The sequence below is a fragment of the Sciurus carolinensis genome, chromosome 11 (genome assembly GCF_902686445.1).
Source record: "Sciurus carolinensis chromosome 11, mSciCar1.2, whole genome shotgun sequence".
NCBI classification, from domain to species: Eukaryota; Metazoa; Chordata; class Mammalia; order Rodentia; family Sciuridae; genus Sciurus; species Sciurus carolinensis.
Window position 1 is genome coordinate 73819729 of NC_062223.1, and position 23985 is coordinate 73843713.

General features: G+C 37.0%; 1 protein-coding gene across 1 annotated transcript; it reads right to left on the reverse strand.

The window, feature by feature from the left end:
* Window positions 1-22756: 22756 nt before the first annotated feature.
* LOC124959895 (olfactory receptor 51F2-like) lies at window positions 22757-23704 on the reverse strand. The gene has a single exon (XM_047518355.1). The coding sequence runs from the start codon at window positions 23702-23704 to the stop codon at window positions 22757-22759; it is 948 nt and encodes a 315-aa protein (XP_047374311.1).
* Window positions 23705-23985: the final 281 nt, after the last annotated feature.

Here is a 23985-nt window from a genome sequence, read left to right on the forward strand (position 1 = left end):
TAGAAGTATTTTGGATTAGACAAAGGGGAATGAAGGGAAGGGAGGTAGGATGGGAATAGGGAAGACAGTAGAATGAATTGGACATAACTTTCCTATATGCATATATGAATACACAACCAATGTAATTCCACACACAATCAGAATGGACAGTTATACAAAGTTATGTCAAAATACATTCTACTTTCATTTTAACTAATAAGACAAATTAGAAAAGAATGCACTTAGAGGCATGATAGTCAATAGCAACATTCTACCCCGTTTGTGTTGCCATCTAAGTTGAAAGGGTTCCTAAGGGCACATGCAGAGAGTTTGGAAGCAACTCTGTAAGAGAATGTGAGAAGTATCATGTCATGATTTCACTATTCATGGAAGAAGGGGAGAATACTTTCTTAAGGTTGAAATTCACAAGTCTTATCAGAGGTATTGAGATACGAAAACAATTTTTTTCTTTTGTTTTCTCTATCCACCATTTCCTGTAGGTGAATTTAGATCTTAAAATTTGCATATGGTGCTTCAAGAACATCTTTTTCTTGAACAGTGATATCATATAGGGCATTAAGTGCAGCTTTAGTTTAGAAAGTTGGCTATATTTCCTATATTTAATATGTGGGCAACTCTTGCTCTAGTAATTGTACATGCCTTCTAGCTTCTTGGAAATGCAGACAAACAGAACAAATAACAATGCAAACATTAAAGGACTTTTACTTTGAGAAACTTCATGGGCTATAGCACTGTGAAGGGTGCTTCTGGGTGAACCTGGTAAAGGAAAACCTAGACATGTAAGACATCTTTCCTGAATGAGAGAGAGAGAGATCATGGAAAAGGAATTATGTTCTTGTACATATCAGATAACTCTTATAAGGCATAGGATAAAAGTAAAAACTTGAATAATTCCATTTAGCTTAACATATTTTGGATGTCCTATAAATATCTAGGATGCTACACATACATATGCCTGAGTACAATTTATTATAAGGGAAGAGATACATGTTTGGCTTAGTAGGGGTGAACTTGAGGTAAAGAATTCATTCTAATAAAGTTTAGTAGATACCATTAAATATTGTAAAAAAAAAACACAATTAAAATAAGTAAATAAATAGAAGCAACGATAATAACAGGAAAGACTTGAGAAGCTGAGTATTTCATCCCATAGATCACTGCCATAGAAGAGAATGTCAAGAAGAAGGAAACAGCTATGGGCAGTTTAAGGCAGAGATTGATGTTTCCAGATGTTGGCTGGCCACAGCCTATAAGACTCAGTGAGCAAGGGTTAAGGAAAGCAGCAGCAGTCCCCCAAACTTCAGTTGGTTCCAAGATCATAAGTCATATTCATCATCGGTCTCCTTCACAAATTTTATCTAGATTCCCCTTTATTCTCGAACACTTTCCATAATTCAGAGGAATTATGAATTGAAATCATCTATTTATCATTTCTGAAAAACCTAAGTCCCTGATTATATTTCCCTCACTGGCCATAGTTTCTAAAATTTCCCTTTTGTTCCTTTGTTTTAAGAGCTTTATTGAGAGATATAATTGAGATGTTTCCCCCCCAAAAAACTGCACATATTTATTGTGTACAACAGCTTGGACATATGCATACAACTAGCAAGCCATCAAAAGTATAATAATCCTATCTATCAACTCCAAAAGTTTTCTTGTGTTCCATTGGCTTTTTGTTTGTTTGTCTTAGTTTTAGTTTTTTGGGAAGAACATGCAATCTGAGATCACCATCTTAATAAATCCTGTAAGTGCACAATATAGTATTATTAATTATAGGTACTATGTTATACTGCAGATCTCTAGAATTTGTTCACCTTCCATAACTGAAAATTTATACATACTAAACAAAAACCTCCCATCTTCCCCAAATTGCTTTTTTACTCACCAGTCATTAAATACTAAGAGTTACTCCAGTGAATCCTCCAAATTCTCTTCACTCCCACTATGTAGCAACAGCCCAGTTCCTCATTATAATGAGTCAATTACCACAATAAATTTGAATATTTTTCTTTACAACTGTTTTGCTGGTATAAGTGACCAGTATAAGTGGTATAAGTGACTGGTATAAGACTAAATAATATCCATGCATATGATGAGGCATTAGCATAATAGAGGACAGGTAGCAGTAATTAGCCACCAAGAGTTAGGGAACTACAATTATCATAAGAAATTGTACCTATGAAAGGTTCAAAGGATAGAAAAGAAAGATTACACATCATTGTAGAGGCAGTTAATAGAACATGATACCCCTGGAGAAAAATAAGCAAGCAGCCAACAAGGGGTGTAGTAAACTGTATCACAAAAAGAAGGAAAAGGAGAATCAGGAGAAACAGGAGAGCTGTCAAACTTTGAGGTAGGCCTGACCTCACGTTAAGGAGAAAAGGGAGTATGGTAGAAAGAAGCATCTTAGGCTGTTGTGTAGTTCTAAACAGAGTTGGTCAAGGTCATTGGGTACCCTCAAGCCCAACTTTCCTCTCAGAGGTCTTGTTCCTCCTTCCATGGAGACCTGTGCCTGACACATTTGGTCATTGCCCGGAAGCCCCTCACAGGAAGTATGGCCTACTGAGAACATGAGGATGGACTAGGACCACGGTACCCATAATCTGAGATGTGAAGGAAATATTTTAATAACTACCATATTATCAAATTAAAAGGGGAAACAATACAAAGCAACTCAAGGAGGAGCCAACAACCAACCATTGGGTCAGAGAAGAGCCAGATCAGCTACGTGTGGCTCAAGAGAAGTTCAACAGTTTGCAGTTTTCCAGTTCGTGTATCTCCCTTTCCTGATACTCAGGAAATAGAGTATGAGGGTGAAGGACATATGAAAATTTAAGTAACCTTTTTTATAACTTTTATGCAACTCAGAAATCATATGGAAATATTTTTTTAAATTCTGATGAAAGAGCTCTGATTGTCCCTGCTTGGGTCAAGTGCACAAATCTCTTGTGTTGATCTACTGGGTTCCCATGTACAAGTCCAGGGTACTATGTTTGGGACTATTACCAGAAATATTTTTACCGAAGAATTACCACTCTTATACCAACAAAGTGCATTAACAACATTTGATTTTTGACATATGTTATAAGACAATGGTGACAGAAGTTTGTAGTTTGCCTTTAGTAAAATTGCTTCAGGCAAAAGCACCAATGATTAAAAAATCACTGATTAGATGACTAACAGAACCATTACATAAAATTAAAAAGTAAACACATTCTTTAACATGTCAGAGCTTTCCTGCAGCAGAGACAGAATCTGATATTTCAAAGCAAAGATTAAAAACTAATCAAGATTAAAAATTTACTCATCAGTCATATGAGCAATAAAATGTCCCTCCTTCATAAAATTCTCATAAGATTCTTCATAAAATTCTCATGCTTGTTATATTAAGAAATCATTTATTCTGACAATTACCATTTTAGGAATCCCATTTAATATTAAATACTTGGATACTAATAACAAATAATGCCCTATTTGTGCCCTATTAAACTTGGATACTAATAACAAATAATGCCCTATTTGTGCCCTATTAAACTTTAATAATTCTTAGTCTCAGACAATTTAAAAGAATTAAACAAAATATGCAGAGCAATTGCAAGATAATCTATAATAACTTAAATCTGTTTCTGTACTCATTGCCCTATGTTTTATTAGACAGAAATCTATTATTCAAAACTAATTTCCACAAAATTATACATTTATTGTTTCATTATTCATTCAGTGATTATCGACACCTGCTACATATAAAAATAAATAAAGCATGCTTTGGGAAGATTTATACTCTCATGAAGCATTTCTAACCATGCCTTCCTACTAAAAGAATCCGCATGCACTATCAGTACCCAAATTTACCAAGTCCAAAACCAAATCACTTTAGTTTTGTTTTTTTTTTTTTTTTTTTACAAATAATCTGCTACTTATCTTGATCAGGAAGGAGATAAGGTAATTGAAGTAGTTTTCTTTCTTTGAAGAAACTTCTTCAAACACTCCTCAGACCCTTAGTAATATATCTTTCTGTTGAAATTTCTGTTTGATTTGAGCTGAACATTTTGGATTCTTCTTTGGTAATAACACCTTTTTTCCATCCAACCAAGCCTGATTTATCAAGGTCACCTTTGACTTTCCTCTCTGTCCTCACCATTCAAACTGATACCATCTAAGTAAGTATGGCTTCATCGATGCAGCACCTCAGGTACGTTATCACTCCCTGCTTCCCTGTTCTGTCTTCAGAATCTCTCTCACCATAGGTGTATTCAATCAGGCAGTCCCTACCTACAATCCCTTTTTATTCTAATTTGTCCTTGATGCAAATATCAGATTCATCTTATAATAGAATCATAAATTAATTACAACAACCTTCCACAGCTTCTCTTCTTTTCTATATTGCAAACAAACTATAGCAGTCAAAAGGACACTAAATCCTAAACCTGTGCACGTTTCTTTTCTTTAAAATTTTCAAAGATTGGTTTTGCCATCTCTCTATTTTCCTGATAGAGATGCCCTTTATCTGTGGTATTTTTTTCTTTGAGCCACAGTCATTAGGAGAGCAAAGTTTTACGGTTTTACAGTTGTATCACACAGAGGACCTGGAACTGCACTATCCTGGAAATATTTGAACTAGTTACCTGTCACCCCCATATTTGTTCTACTTTTCTGAAAATGTATTGCATATTATAAGTACAAGGATTTCGATGAAGTTCTGAACAAACTTAATAGATTAACCAGAAATCGCTATTCACTCTCTGAAGTGTATTATCTGATTTCAGCATCTAGTTGTGCACTCACCCTCATTCTTTAATTAGAAGGACCTCATTGCTCCAGTAAGCAAGCTATAGTATATTGGTTATTTTGTTTTTTGAATTTTTGTTTTGTTTTGTTTTGTATTTTTCTCAACCGGAGTGGTTTTTAAAGTGGAAATTTTAGGTGGAATATCAAAAATATGGCTTACACAAAGAAGATGATATGAAATTCCAATTTGCAGAACTGTTAAAAGACCTGATCTCTACATTAAATATGGTGAATAAATTACTTTTAAGTTTTAAATTGAAATAAAATGTTCAATGTAAATAAAAGTACATTATGACTCCTATATTAAACCAGTTTTGTTAGCTAATTAACCTAGTGGCTGGCCCAAAAAGAACTGGTTAAAAGTGATTTCTACTTTCTTGGTTCATATGATTCTCTTTCCTAGACTGCTGAACAGAGCTTCAAGAATGGTAAATTACCCAAAGGACTTAAAATCAGCATACTACAGAGATACAGCCACATCAATGTTCATTGCTGCTCAATTCACCATAGCCAGATTGTGGAACCAACCTAGATGCCCTTCAGTTGATGAATGGATAAAGAAACTGTGGCATATTTATACAATGGAATATTACTCCGCAATGAAGAATGATAAAATTATGGCATTTGTAGGCAAATGGACGAAATTGGAGAATATCATGCTAAGTGAGATAAGCCAATCTCAAAAAACTAAAGGACGAATGATCTCGCTGATAAGCGGATGAGGACATATAATGGGGGTTGGGAGGGGTTAGCATTAGGTTTAGGGTTAGGTTTAGAGTTAGGCTAAGGAGAGCGGTAAGAATGAAGGAAAGAAGGTCTGTATAGAGGGAAAAGAGGGGTGGGAGGGGTGGGGGAGAAGGGAAAAAAAATAAACATCATTACCCTATGTAAACGTTAAAAATAAATAAATAAACAAAAAAAAAGAATGGTAAATTAATCGACTACTACTGTTAAACAGTGTGTTCACTGGTACATATCAGGTAAATAAAAAAGTTTGTTTTAGCCTAAACAATGAAGATAATGTACCTGAAATTACTCAGAAAACATTAAATGCTGTATATAAGTTAATTAATATAATCTTTGAATAAAAATCAGACTTTTCCCCTCTGGAAGTTAATTCAAATTAAGTTCCCAAGCTGTCAAATCTTTCTTCTATGGAAAGAGCAACACCTCACCCCCATGTACTTCCTTGACTTTGTTGCTCTAATTTACTGCTTGCTTCTGAAGTGGAGAAATTCATCTATTCATTTTAACAGGTATTTAATGCATACCGTGTACTTGGGACTATGCTATCACCTGGAGATATTTTCAAAGCATCTATTACTCCAATTATCCCTATATTAGAGTATTTATAAGAAATACATGGCAGAATATGCAAGAATAAATACTGAACCCTCATCCTAAAGGCTATATCTATCATCCAAGTAATGGTTCAATTTCATTTTTAATTACATTATGTAAACAGAGAGTTCCTCTGTCAGTGTATTTACTTTTCTTTGGCTCTTTTCCTCTCATCTAAGCCACCACATTTCCTGACACTTAGCCAGGAGGCAGAGAAGTGCAGAATCACAGAATGGCACAGAAATCCCACAGGGGCACACTTATCCCAGTTGGGGAAAGGACACTACCATCAAGTTTCCTTGAAAAATTCTCATTCATGGAGGTAAATGGGTGACTGTCACATATGGTAATTAATCTCCCAACCTCACATAAAGGTCAAGTGGATCAGCTGCTCTCTAATCAGAAGTTGTATTTTTTTGTGTCTGTAATAAATGTGTCTGTATGACTTTAAGCTGCACCATGAGTAACAACTTGGACAAAAACAAGAAGAATTTTATAGAAGTGAAGGTAACAGATAAGGCTAGACTCCTGGTATTGCCCCTTCAGCATCTCTACTTGTAACCCTTCTAATGTTCCACATTTTGAAAGGCCTCGACCCTGGTCCATGACCTCCAAGCCAACTGAGCTCCTGCCTATACTCACTCCCCTCTCCTTCACTTCTGTGCGCCTGAGTTCGTTCAGAAATTCCAAATTCCACATAGATATTTTGTTTGTATCCATTTAGCCAATCACAGCAATAACTGTACTTGTATGTAAGTATTTCCTGACACAAATAATAACTGAACCACAAAATACAAACACAGGTGTGTTCTCATTGTTGTTTAACTTATATTTCAAGTTGATTTACACCTAGCACAACACATATATTACATTACATTCAGTCTCTTAAACTTGCATCAATTAAAGCTATTTCTTTCTAATTTATTTCTGAACACCAGAAACGTGGTATACACAATAAAATGGTCTCACCTTTAGGGTCAGTCTGACCTCTTGCATCTATCTATAGGAAACTTGGATAAATTCTTCACTCTGAACTTGTTAATAATCATTCCTTTGGTTGATGAAGAAATTGGAGAATCTTCCTGTATTAACTAGCAATTATCTGGATAATTTCACTTTAATTCCTTTTGCCCTTATTTCTCTTTTCACATTTTTCACTGTTTTATAGTAAGCACATAATCCAATGGAAAGTTATATTTGCTCCAAATATTTCCCTCGGTTTGTAATAAGTCTTAAATTTTGGAAATTGTCTTTGCTGTAAAATAATTCTTTGTATTTTATCAAATTGAACATATCAAATTTTGCCCCTTTGGTTTCTGACCTGTTCTGAACTCTTCGCTTTTTTTCTTCAGTTTCAACATTAGCAAATTCTTCCCTATTCTTGGATTGCATAAATATTAACTATGGACTGGGAATATAGCTCAGTTGGTAGAGAGCTTGCCTTGCATGCACAAGGCCCTGGGTTCAATCCTCTGCACTGCAAAAAAATTAAAAAATAAAAAAAAATAAAAATAAAGCGTAAAAATATTAACCATGATTTAATTCTAAAATATATGTGCTTTCTTGATATTTACTTATTTAACAAAGAGGAAATAATTTCAATATAAATCGTGGTGATGTGATTTTTATTTTCCAAATGGATGATTGGTTTATCTAACTCCTATTCAATAACTCACTTTATTACTATCAGTTTAAATGTCTATCTCTAACAAAGGTCAAAATTCATCTGGGCTTCTTCCTGTACTTTTCATTCTGCCCTGGTGTTCTATTTGTTCCAAGCAGGTACAGAATTCTTTTGATTATATCTAATATAATAATGTAGAAACACTTATCTGCATCTGATTTCTTTAGTAATCACAGCAAATCCTTCTGTGCTAATAAATGCCTGTCAATACCTTCAGATAATAATTTCTTTTCTTGATTTTTTTTTTCTGTTTCAGCCTCCATTTTCAATCAGAAAACAGTACAACATTTCATGTTTTATTTTAAAGATGAGACATAGTCAGAATAATTCAATGTAGAATTTTTCCTTTAAGAGGAAAGAATATTATTATTTACTATTTAAATATAAATAAATAGTATGGGAAACAAAAAAGAATATAGTATTTTTAGGATCAAATGTTCAGAAGTTCATCATTAAGCTTCAAAAAAGATAAGCACTTTTTTCAACTATAATAGTAATTTTTCATTATTAGGGTATGAGCTTTAAGTTATTTTTTCCCAGTAGTGGGGATAATAATGCTCTATTTGGGTTAAAAGACTTTAATATCTTTAAAGATAACAGAACATTCAAGTCAAACTGTTTACAAACAGATGTATTTTAGGTCAGTTGATTGAGGTTAATATGTCAGCACTCACTATGAAAATGGGCAAAACAAATCTAAGTATCCCTAGTTCAAACCCATAATCCCAACATACCCTATTATACAGAAACATTAATTTAGTAGATGTTGAAGGAGAAAAAAATCACATGAATATTTGCCATTTTAGAAAAATATTCTCTTATTTCCCAGATACATAAAAGTGGAAGCAAGGGACAGGGACACTGAAACCATTGATAAATGTTCACATGTTAGAGTATTGGCAGATCTGAGCAATTTCTTAAACAATCATAGTCCTTGCGCCCATGAATACTTAGAGCTTTCATCTTTGTTCAGAAAGAACTAACACAAGTAAGCCAAAACTTTAACAGGAAAAAATATAGAAATGTCTGGGGGCTTTTTAGGCATTCAAGAAAAATTCAGTATCAGCTAGATCATTTCTAATTATGAGAAATGGGTATGGGGGATCCACATCAGTATGTACAACTCCAGAACCCAAAGCATCCATTGAGAAGGTTCATTTTTCTTGTGTTGGAAAATGCAAGATGAAATATTAATCCTTAATTCTGGAATAGATCTCTAAACCACCTGACCCACTAAAAGTTTAAATGATGTGGCTGACCAGTATATCTTTGTAGGAAAAATTTCTTTTCTTGACTTTTTTCTGAAGAGCATGTGTTAGCTACTTCTTCTCTGTCTCACATAATGAGCAAGGTTTCATCACTTCATCAATACAGTGGACTACCATGAGTCTCTGAGGGAAATCCTGCTGCTCTAGGTTTCTTCAGACTGTATTATGACAGAGGTTCATAGAGATAAATAGTCCTGGGTCAAAGCCATATCAATAGCCACATAACATGCATTAGAAGCTGTGTCAATATTCTTTAGAGCAGCGATGGCAAAAAAAAAAAAAAGTCCATGATTTAGTTGAGTTTGCAGTCATCTACTCTCATTTTCCAAGGTCTCTCTTTTTTCTAGAGACCAAAAGGATAAAATAAAAGGAGATCTGATGAGAAATTTCATCTTCACCTTGAAGATCTTTAATGGTGCCATTAATTTCTACCATCTTTTTCCAATGTTGACTCTAAAAACCAAGGACAAATCAGACTGCTGCTATACCATGGGAATAGTAAACACCACATTTGAAACTCAGAGGTTTCAATGGGGCACAGCTTAGGTTCCATATCCTGTAGTGAAGGCAAGTGAAATACTATAGCAACCCAGTAGGGAAAGATCAATGAGGACACAGTAACTAGGAGAATAAAAACTTGGTTAAACCACCAGCCAAAATGACAGCTAAGGAAAAGATGATGTGTAATAGTGAAATTTTTTATATTATAAATGCAAACTATAGTTTTATGACCAACTGAAAAAATGAAGACTGAATAATCTATGCATATTTTAATATAAATACATTGGCCAATTATGTTTTCCTTTCTCCACCATTTTGAAGGAAGAATACTAATACTGCTTAACTTCATAATTTATTACATAGGTGATCAGCATACAGGAATCAATGCCTGACAGTTTGGGAAATTCATTTACCACTTGGAGATCCTATACTCCCAATGAACGCTATGCTTAAGAGCTTTCTCATCCTCCATTTTTTGTAGAGAAAAGGAGAGTGGTGTGTGCGTGTGTGCGTGTGTGTGTGTGTGTGTGTGTGTAAAACCCTGATATCTATTGGGTTAAACCATGAAACTATCAAACATGTTTGATGAATAGTAAAAAGAGTGAACTGTGGTTACCTTGAATAGATTTGCTCTCAAGTTCTTTTTACACTTACTCAACTCTGCACGGTATCTCAATGAAAACCAACCCTTGACTGCTGAATCTTTCAGTTTTCCATATCACTTGTATTTCAACAGGGTTTCGCCCCCTGGGAGACATTATTAGGAGACTGAGGGCAAATCGAGTCATTAGGAATTTCTCCATGTCCCTCTGTGCTTTGGGCAGCTTCTCCGGCAGTCTTGCATTTTTTCCATGTTCCTACCTATCAGAAACCATAACCCCTGAGATATGATAACACCAGAGTCTCCATTCATGAAGTCAGTGGTGGTTTCTTGCAGTTGGGTTATGACTCCATCACCTACTTGGCTCTTAGACTCTTCACTACCTAAAATACAATATCCTTCTTTGAAAACATGACTTGGCTTCAGATTTTCTGCATCATCTCCAACTTCCGTCTTATATTAACCAACAATTTATCTTCCAGAGAACTTAACTTACATGTGAAACAGAGAGAGGTTTACAGTTAATATTTTAAAGCTTTAGATAATTTATTTAGATATATTTAATGCAATCTTTTGTTCAAGAAAAAAATTGAGAACAAGTTAAATGTCTGTGAACAGGAAGACTATTTTTTGAATGTGGTATGTTTCTAACATAATATCTTATACATATATTTTTAAAACAATATATGATGTTACAAAAATTATAGATATGTAATATAGAAATAAATGATTTTAGGCGGGCCAAGATGGCGGACTAGAGGGCGGCTGCATTTCACGTTGCTCCAGGACGCAAGATTCAAAAGAGGAGATAGTGAGAGACTTGGGACCAACTCAAAGCCACCTGGTGAGCATCTCCCATTGGGGAGGCATCCCGGATGGGGCAGTAGCCCCGGAACGCAGGGAACTTTGTGAAGTAGAGTTGCTCGGCGAGACACCCCTCCCCTCCCCCCACTGGAGCGGTAAACACGGACAACTGGGATCATCGTAGAGGAGGCGGCTCAGCACAGCGCTTGGACTCGGACAAACACTGGGGCTCCGGGCGGCTGCCTGAGGAGGAGCTGTGTGGCGAGCTGTTTAGACCCAGAACGACCGCTTCTGAACACCGGGGTGTTGCCTGGAGGAAGAGGAGAAGCCTGGCGGGTCGCTTGGTCTAGGAGTGACTGCATCAGAGCCACAGGCAGTTGCCAGAGGAGGAGCTGCACGGCGAGCTGTTTGAACTCAGAACAACTGCTCCAGAACACTGGTGGCCTGCCTGGAGGAGGAGAGCGGTGGGACGCTTGGTCTAGGAGTGACTGCATCAGAGCCACAGGTGGTTGGCAGAGGAGGAGGCGAGTGGTGAGTTGATTGGACTAAAAGCGACCGCTCCTGAACACCGGTGGCCTGCCTGGAGGAGGAGCGTGGTGGGTCACTTGGTCTCGGAGCCACCCCTCCTGAACACCCGGGGGGCTACCCCAAGGAGGAGGAGGAGGAACAGGAAGGGTCACTTGGACTTGGAGTGACTGCCTAGGGCAACGGGTGGTTGGCGGGAGGAGGAGACTCGAAGTGAGTTGTTGGGACTCCTAGTGACTGCGTCGGAAACCGGGCGGCTGTCTGGAGGAGGAGGTGTGTGGCGGGTCTCTGGGTATCAGAGCTATTGTACGGGGCTCCAGGTGGTGTCTCAGAGGAGGGGCTGCATAGCCAGGCGACTGGTGCAGAGCAGGATCCCAGGAGCTAGGTGGCTTCTTGCTGGAAGAGCCGCACAGAGACACGCCTAGGGGCGGAGCGAAGTTTCCAGGGCTGTGGGCAGATTCTCTGGGAGAGGCAGCCTAAGAGACTCGCCTGCGAAGGGTGAGGTTCCCAGGCCCAGGACGTAGGTCCGGGCCCCTGGGATCGTTGCAGAGGAAGACAGCCCAGCCCAGGCGGTAGCTGTAGATTGAGGGGAACCTCTAGGAGGGCAACAGACCAGCAAGACGTCCCCGCGAGTGAGTCTTCCCGGCCGGGGGAGGTTTTCCCACAGGGACGGTATAACCAGAGACACAGGCACAAACAGGCCTTGCCTCAGCCCGCAGTCTAGTTCCCCATTGGATGACCATTGGTCAACAAGTAGAGGCACCTCTGCCCACTAGCAGGGAATATACGCCACCTGAAGGCCACCACCCCTAGAGAGGCAGCTTCTTCATGGAGCTCTGCATTATCAACCTCCTCCAAGACTTCAGGCTACTGAAGGATAAGAGGGGATATACTAGCAATCTTTAGGGGCATTATAAGTTGATAGAGGAAATCTGCAATATCTTAATGACCCACTGATTCCTGAACAATATGAGAAAACAAGGAAGAAAAGGCCCCAAACAAATCTAGATGTTACATCAATAAAATCCAATGACAGCATGGCAGAAGAAATGACAGAAAGGGAGTTCAGAATGTACATAATTAAAATGATTAGGGAAGCCAATGATGAGATGAAAGAGCAAATGCAGGCATTGAATGATCGCACCAATCGACAGTTAACAGAGCAAATTCAGGAAGCAAAAGATCATTTCAATAAAGAGATAGAGATATTGAAAAAAAACCAAACAGAAATCCTTGAAATGAAGGAAACAATAAACCAAATTGAGAACTCCATAGAAAGCATAACCAATAGGATAGAACACCTGAAAGACAGAACTTTAGATATTGAAGACAAAATATTTAACCTCGAAAACAAAGTTGAACAAACAGAGAAGATGGTAAGAAATCATGAACAGAATCTACAAGAACTATGGGATATCATGAAAAGGCCAAATTTGAGAATTATTGGGATTGAGGAAGGCTTAGAGAAACAAACCAAAGGAATGAACAATCTATTTGAAGAAATAATATCAGAAAATTTCCCAAACCTGAAGAATGAAATGGAAAATCAAGTCCAAGAGGCTTATAGGACTCCAAATACACAAAATTACAACAGACCCACCCCAAGGCTCATTATAATGAAAATACCTAACATACAAAATAAAGACAGAATTTTAAAGGCTGTGAGAGAAAAGAACCAAATTACATTCAGGGGGAAGCCAATACGGATATCAGCAGATTTTTCAATCCAGACCCTAAAAGCTAGAAGGGCCTGGAACAACATTTTTCAAGCTCTGAAAGAAAATGGAAGCCAACCAAGAATCTTATACCCAGCAAAACTTACCTTCAAATTTGACAATGAAATAAAATCATTCCATGATAAACAAAAGCTAAAAGAATTTACAAAAAGAAAGCCAGCATTACAGAACATTCTCAGCAAAATACTTCATGAGGAAGAGATAAAAAACAAAGAAGCAAATCAGCAAAGGGAGGAATTATCCTAAAGGAACTGTCAAATAAAGGAGGAACCAAGATGTGTCAAAAAATAAATAAATAAATAAATAAAATTTTAAATATGAACCAAATGACCGGGAATACAAATCATATCTCAATAATAAACCTGAATGTTAATGGCCTGAATTCATCAATCAAAGGACATAGACTGGCAGATTGGATTAAAAAGTAAGATCCAACAATATGTTGCCTGCAAGAGACTCACCTCATAGAAAGAGATACCCATAGACTAAAGGTGAAAGGATGGGGAAAAACATACCATGCACATGGACTCAGCAAAAAAGCTGGAGTATCCATCCTCATTTCAGATAATGTGGACTTCAAGCCAATGTTAGTCAGAAGGGATAAAGAAGGACATTTCATACTGCTTAAGGGAAGCATAAATCAGCAAGATATAACAATCATAAACATCTATGCCCCAAACAATGGCTCATCCATGTATGTTAAACAAATCCTTGTCAATTTTAGAAACCAAATACACCATAACACAATAATACGAGGTGATTTTAACACGCCTCTTTCACCACTGGACAGATCTTCCAAACAAAAATTGAACAAAGAAACCATAGATCTCAATAACACAATCAATAATTTAGACTTAACAGACATTTATAGAATATACCATCCAACCAAGAGTGAATACACTTTCTTCTCAGCAGCACATGGATCCTTCTCTAAAATAGACCATATATTATGCCACAAAGCTAATGTCAGCAAATACAAGAAGATAGAGACACTACCTTGTATTCTATCAGATCATAATGGATTGAAGTTACAAATTAATGAAAGAATAAAAAACAGAAACTACTCCAACACCTGGAGATTAAACAATATGCTACTATATGATGAATGGATAACAGAAGATATTAGGAAGGAAATTAAAAAATTCTTAGAGGTAAACAAGAACAAAGAAACATCATATCAAAATCTCTGGGACACTATGAAAGCAGTACTTACAGGAAGATTTATTTCATGGAGCGCATTTAATAAAAGAAGTAAAACTCAAAAAAAAAAAAATAAATGACCTAACACTACAGCTCAAAGTCCTAGAAAAAGAGGAACAGACCAACACCAAAAGTAGTTAAACTGAGAGCTGAAATCAACGAAATTGAAACGAAAGAAACAATACAAAAAATTGACAAAATAAATAGTAGGTTCTTCGAAAAAATATACAAAATTGATAAACATTTAGCCTCACTAACAAAGAGAAGATGAGAGAAAACCCAAATCACTAAAATTCGGAATGAACAAGGAAATATCACAACAGACACGACTGAAATACAAAACATAATTAGAAGCTATTTTGAAAATCTATACTCCAACAAAATAGAAAATTTCGAAGACATCAACAGGTTTCTAGAGACATATGAATTGCCTAAACTGAACGAGGAGGACATACACAATTTAAATAGACCAATTTCAAGTAATGAAATAGAAGAGGTCTTCAAAAGCCTTCCAACAAAGAAAAGTCCAGGACCAAATGGGTTCTCAGCCGAGTTCTACAAAACTTTTAAAGAAGAGCTCATTCCAATACTTCTCAAAGTATTCCAGAAAATAGAAGAGGAGGGAACTCTCCCAAACTCATTCTATGCAGCCAATATTACCCTGATTCCTAAACAAGACAGAGACACATCGAGGAAAGAAAATTTCAGACCAATATCCTTAATGAACATCGACGCAAAAATTCTCAACAAAATTTTAGCAAATCGCATACAAAAACATATTAAAAAGATAGTGCACCATGATCAAGTGGGTTTCATCCCAGGGAGGCAAGGTTGGTTCAACATCAGGAAATCAATAAATGTAATTCACCATATCAATAGACTTAAAGTCAAGAATCACATGATTATTTCGATAGATGCAGAAAAAGCATTCGATAAAATACAGCATCCCTTCATGTTCAAAACACTAGAAAAAATAGGGATAGTGGGAACATTCCTTAACATTGTAAAGGCCATCTACGCTAAACCCATGGCTAATATCATTCTAAATGGTGAAAAACTGAAAGCATTCCCTCTAAAAACTGGAACAAGGCAGGGATGCCCTCTTTCACCACTTCTATTCAATATCATCCTTGAAACTCTAGCCAGAGCAATTAGACAGACCAAAGAAATTAAAGGGATACGAATTGGAAAAGAAGAACTCAAACTATCCCTATTTGCTGCTATGATTGTATACTTAGAGGAACCAGGAAATTCCACCAGAAAACTTTTAGATCTCATAAGTGAATTCAGTAAAGTAGCGGGATATAAGATCAATGCACATAAATCTAAGGCATTTTTATACATAAGCGATGAATCTTCAGAAAGAGAAATCAGGAAAACTACCCCATTCACAATAGCTTCGAAAAAAATAAAGTATTTGGGAGTCAATCTCACAAAAGAGGTGAAAGACCTCTACAATGAGAACTACAGAACACTAAAGAAAGAAATTCAAGAAAACCTTAGAAGATGGAAAGATCTCCCATGTTCTTGGATAGGAAGAATTAATATTGTCAAAATGGCCATACTACCAAAAGTGCTATACAGATTCAATGCAATTCCAATTAAAATCCCAATGATGTACCTTACAGAAATAGAGCAAGCAATTATGAAATTCATCTGGAGGAATAAAAAACCCAGAATAGCTAAAGCAATCCTTGGCAGAAAGAGTGAAGCAGGGGTATCGCAATACCAGATCTTCAACTCTACTACAAAGCAATAGTAACAAAAACGGCATGGTATTGGTACCAAAATAGAAAGGTGGATCAATGGTACAGAATAGAGGACACGGACACAAACCCAAATAAATACAATTTTCTCATACTAGACAAAGGGGCCAAAAATATGCAATGGTGAAAAGATAGCCTCTTCAACAAATGGTGCTGGGAGAATTGGAAATCCATATGCAACAGAATGAAACTAAACCCATATCTCTCACCATGCACGAAACTAAACTCAAAATGGATTAAGGATCTCGGAATCAGACCAGAGACCTTGCATCTTATAGAAGAAAAAGTAGGTCCAGAGCTTCAACATGTCGGCTTAGGACCAGACTTCCTCAACAGGACTCCCATAGCACAAGAAATAAAAGCAAGAATTAATAACTGGGATAGATTCAAACTAAAAAGCTTTCTCTCAGCAAAGGAAACTATCAGCAATGCGAAGAAAGAGCCTACAGAGTGGGAGAAAATCTTTGCCAATCATACTTCAGATAGAGCGCTAATCTCCAGAATCTATAAAGAACTCAAAAAGCTCTACACCAAGAATGCAAATAATCCAATCGACAAATGGGCTAAGGAAATGAATAGACACTTCACAGAAGAAGATCTACAAGCAATCACCAAAATATGGAAAAATGTTCAACATCTCTAGTAATAAGAGAAATGCAAATCAAAACCACCCTAAGATTCCATCTCACCCCAATTAGAATGGCGATTATCAAGAATACAAGCAACAACAGGTGTTGGCGAGGATGTGGGGAGAAAGGTACACTCTTACAATGCTGGTGGGGCTGCAAATTAGTGCAGCCACTCTGGAAAGCAGTGTGGAGATTCCTTAGAAAACTTGGAATGGAACCACCATTTGACCCAGCTATCCCACTCCTTGGCCTATACCCAAAGGACTTAAAATCAGCATATTACAGAAATACAGCCACATCAATGTTCATAGCTGCTCAGTTCACAATAGCCAGATTGTGGAACCAACCTAGATGTCCTTCAATTGATGAATGGATAAAGAAAATGTGGTATATATATATACAATGGAATATTACTCAGCCATAAAGAATGATAAAATTATGGCATTTGCAGTCAAATGGATGAAACTGGAGAATATCATGCTAAGTGAGATAAGCCAATCTCAAAAAACCAAAGGAAGAATGATATCGCTAATAAGTGGGTGATGACACATAATGGGGGGTGGGAGGGGTTAGTGTTGGGGTTGGAGTTGGGTTTCGGGAGGGGGGCAGGAATGGAGGAAGGAAGGACTGTATTGATGGAGGGGTGGGAGGGGTGGGGGGGAAGGGAAAAAATGGCAGAATGAATCAAACAACATTACCCTATGTAAATTTATGATTACACAAATGGTATGCCTTTACGCCATGTACAGACAGAGAAACAACATGTATCCCATTTGTTTACAATAAAAAAAAAGAAAGAAATGATTTTAGAATAGTTTTAAATAATAGAACAAAATGAACATTGGATATATGAAATGCAATGCATTTCTTTGACTTTAAAATCTTTAAACAATGTGTGTACACTTGGTGTGTGTGCATGTGGGGGGTGGTTCATGCATATGTATTCAGCAAAAATTTTAAAACCTTCAAGGAAATGATGTTCACTACTTTGAGAATAATGTTGACCTCTAGTGAGCATTTCCTAGGAAAGGAAGGGGAGCAGCGTGGGGGATAAACAAAAGAAAAATACCATGCCTTCCATCTGATTTGCAAACAACTCGCAGCTATGCACACAAATGTGAAATGGATATCTGAAGTGGATATTTGTGTGCAAAAGACTTGATAGAGTGTACTTCCTGGAATAGCATCTATAAGAGAGAAAGGGCAACCTCTTTGGGCAGAAGGGAATGCTGTCTTCCTCTTACTTAGAGGCCTGAAGCAATCCCACGGGAGCTCTCGAGCTAGAATGGCCTTCAGACTTGTCAAGGCAAGGTGCACCAGGCCTGGTCCCCTAGTATTGACCAGCTGTTGGATAAATGTCCCCAGAAAAGCGTTCAGCTGTAGATGTAGCTTTTCATGCCCAATGAATAATCCAAATGTGAATAGCATTTTTATTAATTTTTCATGTCTTAATTTTCATTAACTTCTCTCTAATTAGAATTTCTGAATGGAAGAACAACTTACAACTGCTAATACCTATTCCATTGTCCATTGTACCTTCCAGGAGAGTTATTCAGTTCACATTCATACTAACTACTCTTCTAGACTTAGCAGCATTATGGTGTTTTACTTAAATCTTTGCTAATTTAATAGCTATATAATGGTAGTTAACTGTTTTATTCTATGACTTCTTGATCACTACAAATACTAAAGTGGCTTGGGAACTTTTTTTATTAGGGTTACCAGGAACCTGGTACTGAGCCAGACAGTTAAAGGAAAACACAGATGTGTTTGTTTTTTATTTTTCAACTATTATGGCCATAAAAATTTCTTTCTAAATAATAAAAGTTTCATATTTCCTATTTGTATTTAATGACTATAAGCAAACATTTTAGCAAATGCTATTAAACAGACCATTTGATACCTCATGAGCAATATCACCTTCTAAGTGAACTGCTTGAAAATAAGAGACTGTCTTTTATAAGGTACCTGATGGTGATGAACATACAGTATGCATGGGATGTTTTCCTTAAAACAAGTGCAGTTTTGGGGTTTTTTTTCCTCTCCCAGTCTCATTATAGTTACTCCAGAGGAAAACATCCTTTCCTGACACTAATTGAATATGTCGGCAAGCAATATAAGTTTTCTGCTTATGCTTAGAAATTGAAAGTCCTACTTTAAGTCAGAAAACACATTTTCAATTTAGAAATTGAAAGAATCCAGTTTGATAAACTAATTAACACTTACCTCTTCATTTAAAACCAATAACTCTCCATGCTATCTGAGCCAAAGCTGCGTTAGGCCTCGGTACATTTAGGAAGAGGCTTCATTTGACTTCTCTCTTTTACACTAACAAATCTTTTTTTTTTTTTTTTTTTTTGCAGTGCAGGGGACTGAACCCAGGAGCATCCTACCTCTGAACATCATTCCCAGCATTTTTTTTTTTTTTGAGACAGAGTTTGAGTTGCTGAGTCTAACCTCAAACCTACGATCCTTCTACCTCAGACTCCCAAGTGGCTGGGATTACAGGTGCACCCCACTGCATCCAGCACTGCCTATTATGTTTAACACTGCCAAGGTCAATGTTAAAAGGAAGGAAAAAGAAGTAAAACCAATAGCAATCTTATTTATACAATGCTATCACAAGGTGCTTCCTGTTTGCTAGGCTTAGTGTTTTTTTGAGTTGACTCACTTGGATTGCTTTTGTGAATTCATCAGAGATTTCCCCCTAAGCAGTACTGGTTTCTCAAAGAGGTTCCTTTGATCTAGTAAATGTGCTCTAGTTCCTTCCATGACCCAGAGGTTACCCTTGATTCTCTTTGGTTGAGGTTCTTCTGTGCTTTCAGACATCCCTCTGGACATGGCCAAAGAGGATGCTCATGCTGGCTCCCTTACATCTGGGTCACAATTTATATCTGGGCCACAGGACACACTCATGCAGCCCTGGCATGGGCATACCTGGAGAAAAAACTAGGACCCAATGTACAAAATGACAATTCTCCTTTCTCTACTATCACAGAAACTCCCCGCCCCTGTTCAGCACTTTGGTTTTTCTCAGAGAAAATCACGTGTAAGTCCACTCTCCTTCCCAGCTCTCTCTGAAAGATAACAATATGTCTGTCCCCACCCACCTGCTTCTCCTTCCTTTGATGAGAAAATAGGTCCTTTTTATTTATTTATTTTTGTTACATTTTTATTTGTGCTTGTAATTGCACACAATAGTGGAGTTCATAATAACATATTCAGTCATGTGTATAACGATTTGCTCCATTTTGTTCCCAAGTGACACAGTTTTCTCTGCAGTAGTCTTCCTCACAAATCTTATAACAAGAACCCTAATTGATAGCATCTCCCTGTGTCACATGGTACCCTATCCGGCTACCTCTAGGTCAAAATAAGGCTAAGACAACAAAGGCTGATAGTTCTTGCAAAGAGGCCACTTGCCTCTTTTTTCAGATACAGAACTAGTTATATATTATAGAAAGATGTTTGCAACTTCAAGATGAAAAGAAGACTGTTCTATATATGTAACCCTACTTCCTCTCTAGGTATACAGATTGGCAGACAGAGACAGTTTATATTTCATTTTTTAGTCCCTTCTCTTTAATGCCTGTAATAACTTCTTCACTTCTTCTCTGAGTTATATATTCACAATCTCATTTGACCTATCTTCCATCTTGATAATCTGACAACTCACATTGTAATTCAGTATCTATATTTTCCTGCCTCAATCATAACTAGAGAGAAAAAAAAATCTAATTTTAACATTGTATTACAGGAATCAATGAAGTCTATGCTCTTGCATTTATTTACACATAAATTGCCCCCGACCATTTTACCCCTTTCTGAAGATTTTTGTGTAGGACTTCAGCAACTTCTGTTTTAGCCTTACTATTCTACAAAATATTTAGGTATTACTCTTGCTTCTAAACCAGAGTACTAGCTCATGGAAGGCTAGAAAAGCAAATTTGTAATCTGCATTCCACAAAGTTAAAAGCACAAGGGAACCACTAAATAAATTCTTTCAACTTGAACTTCTTTCAATTTGTTCAATGATCTGAAACTCTATGCTGGCCATAGGAAAGGAGATGGGATCATCATGGGAAAACTAGAGATTTGCTGGAAAGGAGAGAAGATGCCTCCAAGAAAGACCTGAACTTTGTCAACTAGTGGCTTTCCAGCAGATCATAATTAATAATGCTTGTTGAACTGCAGAAGGACTTGGCTTCCTATCATTAATGGTTACTGCTGTTATTATCTAAATAACAGGTTGGAGCATCTAATAAAACCTCCGTCATATCCATAGTGACCTTAACCATGTTATAAGCACCATGCCCCATCATGCTGGTTGTGACACTATTGTGTATCAGCTCCAAACCAACAATTCCATAGACTCTCAGCTTATGTAAGAAGGTTGAAACTAAAGAATCACTGTCATAGTTTGCCAGTTGGTTCCCCACATATGCTGTTGATTGGAGGATGCAGGAAGGAAGCCTGGAAGATGCTAGAGACAAGTATTTACATTATGTTTGCTTACTGTGCCTGTCATTGCCACCATCCAATAGTTCTTAATCAACTGGATTAGTTCCAGTTTTTAGTTTTACATTATCTTATACTTCTGGCACCAGTTCCAACATGCCCCTTTAGAACAGAGAAAACTACCAGGCCATCTTTTTTAGGGATCCAAAAGCCAACTCCATGAAAAGTCCTCCTCTTCTCTCCTGAGGAGTGAGCTCCAGTGGAAAGTGCTCAACCCTCTGAGGTTGGGTCTTGATTCTGGGTGTTCCACCCTCTGAGCTGTTCAGGTAACAGAATGAAGAGGGCAGAACTCTCTCATTATAAGTCCAAGTGTTAGTTCTAGAGGAATGCAATTCCAAGATTCTATATTTTAATAAGCCTGAATTTGTTTGTTGTTTCCAAAGTCATGTTAGTAGAAGAAATTTCCTGCAATTGTTAACTTGTATTATTTGTGTGTATATATATATATATATATATATATATATATATATATATATATATATATATTTTTTTTTTAACCTTTTAGACCTCCAATTAAATGTTCCCTGGGTCTATCACTGATAAATTTCTATCTTACCATCTAAAGCCTGATTTGCATATGGATTACAAAATTCTTTAAGAGAAGGTTCAACTATAGCACTACAAATACAACCAGATTAAAAATATTTCTATATTTGCTTATTGATAATTTAAAGACTTCAAAGAAAATTAATTTATTTGGAGAAGTTATTTGCTAAAAACAAAAATAGATTTATGAAGTAATGATCATAACACTATTGTCACTAAAAAAAAAAAAAAAAAAAAAAAAAAAAAAAAACAGCAATATTGTCCTGAACAGCTAAGGAAAAAGTACAAGTATTTGACCAAATTAGGTTAGGCTACTGATGAAGCAATAGGTATTTATTGATTATGAGAGTAGCTGCTAAATAAGAAGAGCAGGAAGGTCAGGGGAAAGTAAGAATATTTGGAACAATTAAGTAGTCAAGGGCACTGCCAATTTTATACAATAGATTTACATGAAAAGAGTTAGTGGTTCAGAATTGTTAATAAAATTTTTATTTCCATTTATGAACAGGAGTGATGCCATTTCTCACAATAAAAGAGAAACTTAAACCACTCAATAGATATTCCACTTCTTGCATTTAAAAATTAATCATATATAGGATAATTAAGTGGTGTTATTGGCTACTGAGGTCTTTCATCTTGAACTTAAAAATGCTCTTATTATCACCGTGACTATTTTAGGAATTAGTGATACCAATAAAAACTTCCACTTCATAGCAAACTCTGTTAGCTAAAAGACTTCCCAAAGGTAGTCAGTGGGAAAGTTTCAACACAGCATCATTTGAACACTCTGATAGGTATTTCACTCTTCCACACAATAATTAACACTAAAGAAAAATTTAAAAGACCCAACTAGGTCTTCATCACCCTTGAATGCAGAACTTTTAGCACAGCCTTGCGTATCTGTTTGGTCTTCACACTGTAGATGATGGGGTTCATTACAGGAGGGATCAGCAGGTAGGCATTGGCAATCAGGGTATATACATAAGGTGGGGCTCCTTTCCCAAATCTGTGCACAAAGGACAGACTGATCAATGGAATGTAGAACACAGCCACAGCCCCAATGTGGGAGACACACGTGCTGAAGGCTTTCCTCCTCTCTTCAGGAGAAGCAATGCTGAGGACAGTCCTAATGATCAAAACATAGGAGAGCACAATGAAGACCGAGTCCACACCAGCAGTGGTAATTAGGGCAGTCAGCCCAACTGCACTGTTGATCCTGGTGTCTGTGCATGAGAGCTTCATCACATCAGGGTGGAAGCAATAGGAGTGGAGGAGCACATGGCTACGGCAATAGGACAGTCTTTTAAGAAGCACCACCATAATTGTAAGTATAAGGGTACCCCTTGTGATGATCGCTACCCCAATCACTGCTATTTTAAGGTCAGTTAAGACAGAAGTATACCTAAGGGGATTGGAGATGGCCACAAAACGATCAAAAGCCATAGCCAACAGCACCGAGGATTCCATGACAGTGAAGAGCTGAATGAAGAACATCTGTGACAAGCAGGCATTGAAGTTGATCTCCCTGGCATTGAACCAGAATATACCCAGCATGGTGACCAATGTGGATATGGACAGCCCAAGGTCAGTGGTGGACAGCATGGAGAGGAAATAATACATGGGTTCGTGGAGACTGGGCTGTGTGGTAATGACGAAGAGAATCAGGCTGTTCCCTGAGAGGGCAGTTGCATAGAGAAAGCAGAAGGGAATGGAGATCCAGGTGTGGAAGGCTTCCAGCCCAGGAACACCAGTTAGCAGGAAAATGATGGAAGATGTGAAGTTCTGGGAATTTGACATATGGAACTCGAACAACAAAAATTCTTAAGCTGTGTCCTGCAATGATAAACTGTATTTATTTATCATGCATTCAACCTTAAATTAATTTTCTTCCCAGGTGAACATTTCTAAAAGCCAATATTTGGGTTATAAAAAGAGCTCATGAGAACTGATTTTACAAAAAAACAACTAAAGTCACATCAAATAAAGGAGCAGAAAACAGTTATTGCAAAAATACATGAGGATATAGAATTTATTCAAAAATAAATGAATGAGTCACTCATTTCTAATTTATCTCTACA

Coding starts and splice junctions, on each gene's coding strand:
- LOC124959895 (XM_047518355.1), bottom strand. CDS start 23,704: ATGTCAAATTCCCAGAACTTCACATCTTCCATCATTTTCCTGCTAACT.